Here is a 5,956-nt window from a genome sequence, read left to right on the forward strand (position 1 = left end):
ATGACTAATGACATGTATCGTAAACTGGAAATGAAAGAATTAAATTTCATAATGATGACGAAAGTTCATTAATTCTTCGTGAAATTGAAATACAATAGTAAAAAACGTAGAACATAAATAAGGTTCGCCGATGTTGCTAGCTTATCCAATATGATGCATCTTTGTTATCCACTTGCTTCTTTAAAACTGCATCCAATCTTTGCTTTCCTTTAAGCTCCGTGTTTGAAGTGTTGTGGCATCCGTTTCTCCTTTAGCTTCTTGATTGTCTACATAATAAACTTGCTACAAATCTATCTTAAATATGACAACCTAAATTGTTCGATTACAACTTAAAATAACCTTGGTCCAAAATAGAACAAAAAACAGCAGTCCAAAAACAAAAACACAAATGTCCTTTAACAACGTTCACAAACTGTTTAATAGCTAAAATGTTTTTTAAAACTCCATAGGCTGCTTGCCCATCTTAATTTCCTTCAGTTTTGTGGCAGATGATTTGTCGGATGCTTCAGTCGTCTCCACGACACCTATCTGTGGTGTGATCTCTTGGGAATTCAGCACAAGTTCGGACTCAATTATCTCTTTCATTTGCTCCTAACAAAAAATAATTGTTACTGAAAAAGCCATTAGTATCAAAAAAATTAGTTCAAGTTAAAATTCAATTCACCATCATTGAATCTGATCTCGAAGTGTCCCTTGTCGAAGTTGAAATTGCTTGTTCCTAAAGGAGAGGACAATATTTATTAGTAAAACGAAACATACAAGTATAATGTGTGTATATGTTAGTCATTAATTGATCTCATACCTTTCTTGCATTATTCATAGCATCTCGAAGTGTCCCTTGTCATTAATTGATTTTTGCTCAATGTTATATAAATCTGTCACTCTTATTTTTGCCACAAATGTCCTGTCAAGTAGAGGCCTGAAATCTGGGGGAGGGACGACACTGTACATCTGAAACGATATTTAAACGTTAATCAGTAACATTATACGTTGGTTAGATATTATTGCAAATTGTATGTAAATGAGTTTTAGGTTACCTCATCTTCGTCAAGGATGGCTTGTGCTGTTTTCCCAAGCAAATCAACCATTACATCATCCCAAATAATGAACTCAACCGAATCTGAATTTTCATATGTCACAATAAACTTAACTTGAAACCTTGGTATTGGTGATGTCACCCCCACACCCTTCATTGTGCAATTATTGTTAATTTTTTCCCTGTCACAATACCACAACCCATCTTCTCCTTGCTTCACTTTTGATCTGCATTCTTTGCAAGAGTAGTAGTACCAACTATTACCAGATGTATCTAACTCAATAATCTTGGCCATTGTGACATATGCCCCTCCTTTGGTTAAATTTGGTATCTCTGATAGTGTTTTGATGTTTGCACTTGCGAGGATTGGAGGATGGTACCCAGCAATTTCTGGAGCCCCAAAGACGGGTTCATCATCATCTGGAAAACTGGTAAGAAAAATGGCTTAATTAATTTAAGCTGAAATGGGAATGTTAAAAAATTTTGAACTCAAAATGTTTCTGGACTCTATTTGGACTGTTTATTTCAAATATTTTTTTGACGGTTATCGACTGCTTCATTTTGTGGACGATTTCTGGAGTTTTCATGTTGTGCGTTTTCTGATCAATAACAATTACTGCACCTACTATTCCCCTAAAGACAATAATATCACATAAAACGGATTTAGATGTCATACCTATTGTTGAACACTTTCACCTCGTTCATATCTGGATTAACCAATATCTTTGTTGCACCCCATGTTGATGTTATGCTAACTTCCCCTGCATAGTAGAAAATAATGAGACAATTTTTTTCCAACATTTTTTTCTTAAATTTTGTAAGTAATCAAAGTGTTTGTAATGCTGAAAAAGGTATTTGAATGACCAGAATTTTATACCTTTATAAACATAACGTTTTACGAATAGCATAACCAACGTTGGCTTTGGTTTGTTAATGAACTCTTGCTCGATTTCTGAAATTTGCTGAACGTAGTCCCTAAACAATGAGCAGCACAAGTTTTGGTTCCTGAAAAAACGGTTTGTAATGATTATTTTGTTATGATGTTAAGTTTGGCATATTGTTTATAGAATATAGTCAACTTACATATTATTGCCCAAAACAATAGTCCTCCTTCTCTTGCCATTGCTGTCTCTTATTGGATAAACTTGCTCCAACCTTCCAATTACGTCTGACACGGAATTTTTCACTTGTTAGTTAACATTTATGGTGCATATATGAAAAATAAATTGTAGGCCATTGTTGCTTACCAATATAAAGTCTATTCGGCATTGCTCCAAAGACCACCTCATTGAAAGTGTAGAAAGCATGGGTAGAAAGTGGAATATCTACATTAGGAATGGGTACCACCCTAGTGCTGTACTCGAACCAAATCTTGCACGGGTGAATTGTTGCCATGTCAAGTCCCACTCGGTTTGATGATACACTGAACCTTCTGATTTTGTATCTGCTCCCTTCATTAAGGTGCTCTAAGAAAAGGCGAGTCAGCCTCTGGTTGATTGATGCCTGAATTGTGTCTCCCTACATTCATTCATATTAGTTAATAACTTGTCATAATAAATTGAAAATCGCCACAGGAAAAGGGAAAAAGGGAGACTTACATTTTCATCAATTAGGATGAGTTCTACACCTTTCACTTCCTTGGGATTTGTCTCCGACTTTCTGTACCACAATCTCATAACCCGAACAGTTAATTGCTCCGACCTTGCTGTTTCTTTGGTGATGCTCGAAATTGGAATACTCTGGATGTGTGCCATAATCTCAAGTTTTTTTATTGTCTTTGCAATATTGAGTTTTTGTGACAATATCAATGTTTGCAATCCTATATATACGAAAATATAACCTCTTGTAAACCCTAAATCCCCCACTACTTCCATTACCCCTGAACCCCACTTCTTTGAAACTGCTGTAACTTCTGCCATTCCATATTTAACTGCATATGCCCTAATTTCAAAATATGCTGATTATTTTAATTTAATGCAGTTTCGGATTTCATGGTTGGACGGTCCAAGTGTATTTATTATGATGATAATAACGTTGCCTATCATTCGTACTTGTAGAAGTAGAAATTACTCGGTAGTCTATCATTGTCATCTTCCGAATTCGGAGTGCGAGGCTGATAGTTAAATTGCCAGAATTTTTGCTCCAAGTACATAATCCTCGGTGATGAACGACTTTCTATACAGATCTGAGAGGATTACTTTTTCAAAAAACAACATATTTTAAAGTGTTTCAACTTATCGTATCGTGTTTTTATTATTTACAAAATATTTGTTATAACAATTGTGAATTATTTAAAAAAAATTATTAAAAAAATTTTATTATAATTTTTTAATCACTTGTAATTTAAATGAAAATTTATTTGTTTATTTTGTAGTGTAAAAAAAAATTAAAAATAGCTTTCACTGCTTGCTGAAGTCTATATTAACTCGGTTTGCTATCATTGTCACCTACCAATTTCGGTGTGCGCGGCTGGTAGTTCAAATGCCGAGTTTTATATTCCAACTACATTTCTCGTCATTATTGATATTTTGAAAAAAAATTCTCATACACTGTATTTTTAAAAAATTATGTTTTCATTAAATTTACTGCGCAAGGTAAAATTATTCATAACAAAAATACTTGTTATTCATTTTGTAATTCATTCTCGATGTATTTTCGATCCGTATATAAGTGTAATTCTTTCCTGAACTTATGTAATTTTATTGTGTAATTTTGGTTTAGTAATTATGTAATTCAATTACGGTAACTCGCTTTTGTAATTAATTCTGCGTAAATGTTATTCATTTTCTTAACACGGAATGTATAAAATTTTATCATAATATTAATTTGAAGAAGTATTCCGTAAGATGACTTTATATAATTTGTTGCAAGACGGATTTAAGCGCATGCTTTGAAAGACGGATATCTTAGTAATTAAATACGTTGCACACACATGGGTCCCACCATAATCTGGATTTTCGAAAAAAAAAAAAGAAAAAAAAATGTATTAATGACGTGGCGCGCTCTCTGATGAGTATTGTCTTCTGAATTTATATAGATAAGATTATGTAAATAGCTTAAATAAGGAAATAGATAACAAATAATCGTGACCGAGGGATTACAAATTAAGGGGATGTTGGAATGGAATGGAATGGATTTGACTTTTGAGTCATTTTAGTGTTTGGTTGGGGTATTTTGGAATGGAGTTAGAATCCAGATGGCTCCAGATCTGACAAACGGGTCAATCGGGTCGGGTCAGTTCTGGTCTCTCATTGATTTCAGGTTAATTCGGGTTGGGTCGGGTCATTTCGAATTTCGGGTTGGTTGGTCGGGTCTATTTCGTGAGTAGGGGTGTTTCAGGTTGGGTCATTTCGGATCAATGAATAAGAGAGAAAAAGTCATTTCAAGTCTTTTCGTTTCAATTTGAGTTATGTTTTGTCGGGTCATTTTCGCGTTTGGTGGCTTCAGATCAGATCATTTTCAGGTTGGGTCAGTTACGGGTCAAGAAAGCGCGGGTCATGTTTGGGTGGGTCAGGTCAGGTCAATTCGGGTTTCGGGGTCACATTCGGATGATGTAGTTCGCGTCAATGTCGGGTCTCAGGTCACCCTTTTCGGATCGTGTCAATCAAGTCAGGTTGTTTTTGTCAAGTCTACCGTCATATTTAGACCTACACCTGGCAAAACGGGTCAACGGGTCGCGCTCCGATCAGGCCAATTCGGGTTGGATCAGCTTGGGTTTGTCACATTATCGGGTTCGTTTGTGTCGGTGTGGACATGGGCCACAGGCTGGTCTGTGGATTTGGGCCACCTACCGGTCCGTAGTCACAGGCCACCTGCACGCCAAGCCAATCTGTGGACATGCAGCGGTCTTTTGAAAGCCACGCTCGGCGGCGTAAAAATGCTTTCGACCGGATCATTTTAGATCAGTCGGTTTCGTCTCGGTAAAGGTCTCGAAACGATTAGAGATGTTCGGAGTCGCCACCAAGCATTTGTGGGATGCTTGGAATCCGTTTAAATCCACTTTATACCTCGGTCAAACGAAGCACAAAGCAGTGTTTGACATAGGTACTAAAGATAAGGACTCGTCCCCCTTTTAGCATTCTATGCCTAAAATGACTCTTGTACGCCCTGGATAAGGCCATTCATTATCCAAAGGTTCTTAGTAAGGAGTGAGGGTACATATTGGGAAGCCCCTTAATCGGACACCCAATCCCGCCCGCGTTAGCGGCCTCTGCTGATCGATCGTGGTTGTTTAAGTGCAAAAGTTGATAAAACGGTTAAAATGCATGAATGCGCATCCAAAAGTTTAACCTAACATGTGAGCTTTCTATCTCGGTTTGTTTAATCCAAGTATCAGTATAAGATGTCAAGTTGGATTTGTTGTTGATTTGCATGTGAAAACAAAAATTAAACATCCATTTACCAAATTCGGATTATGATGCTTAATACGATTCATTTATTTGTAAAAGGGTGTCAATTGACAAAGTGTAAAAACATAAGCTTGTCAATCTGATCCGTCATGTATTCGGATTAACCGTAATCGGGATATTCCTAGACAAGTACCAAAATGGGACAGAACGGTGCCAGGCAGCCTCATTGGGGCGCGAGCCTATTGGCGAGGGAAGGGCTCTACCCAGGTTTTGAAAGATAGAAATAGGCAGGCTCTTGGGGCGCGAGTCATGGGGCGAGCCAAGAGGTGCCTCCTGGTTGTTAAAATGGTTGTTTAAAACCGTATTTGTGATTAAATAATTTGCAAGTATTGTTTGCATGACTCGGAATAATTACTATTAAGTTAGTAATATTCGTTGTCGGATTTGCATATTTGAAAAGTATAGTTTACAAATAAAAATATAAAATGTTTGATTTGAACTAATCATGTGAAGTTCATTTCTTTGTAATTAGTCAAGTTAATCATCGTACTCGGATTCAACCGACATGGTA

At 36.6% G+C, this 5,956-nt stretch overlaps 1 protein-coding gene across 1 annotated transcript; it reads right to left on the bottom strand.

Moving 5' to 3' along the window:
• Positions 1-435: 435 nt before the first annotated feature.
• On the bottom strand, positions 436-2,955 carry LOC141614091 (uncharacterized). The gene is made up of 8 exons (XM_074432846.1): positions 2,635-2,955; positions 2,284-2,554; positions 2,120-2,204; positions 1,914-2,011; positions 1,713-1,797; positions 1,038-1,464; positions 883-951; positions 436-591 (listed from the first exon to the last, which is right to left on the bottom strand). Exons 1-8 carry the CDS (start codon positions 2,953-2,955, stop codon positions 436-438), a joined length of 1,512 nt encoding a protein of 503 aa, XP_074288947.1.
• Between the last annotated feature and the right edge of the window lie 3,001 nt (positions 2,956-5,956).

The sequence above is a fragment of the Silene latifolia genome, chromosome 11, assembly GCF_048544455.1.
Source record: "Silene latifolia isolate original U9 population chromosome 11, ASM4854445v1, whole genome shotgun sequence".
Classification (NCBI taxonomy): domain Eukaryota; kingdom Viridiplantae; phylum Streptophyta; class Magnoliopsida; order Caryophyllales; family Caryophyllaceae; genus Silene; species Silene latifolia.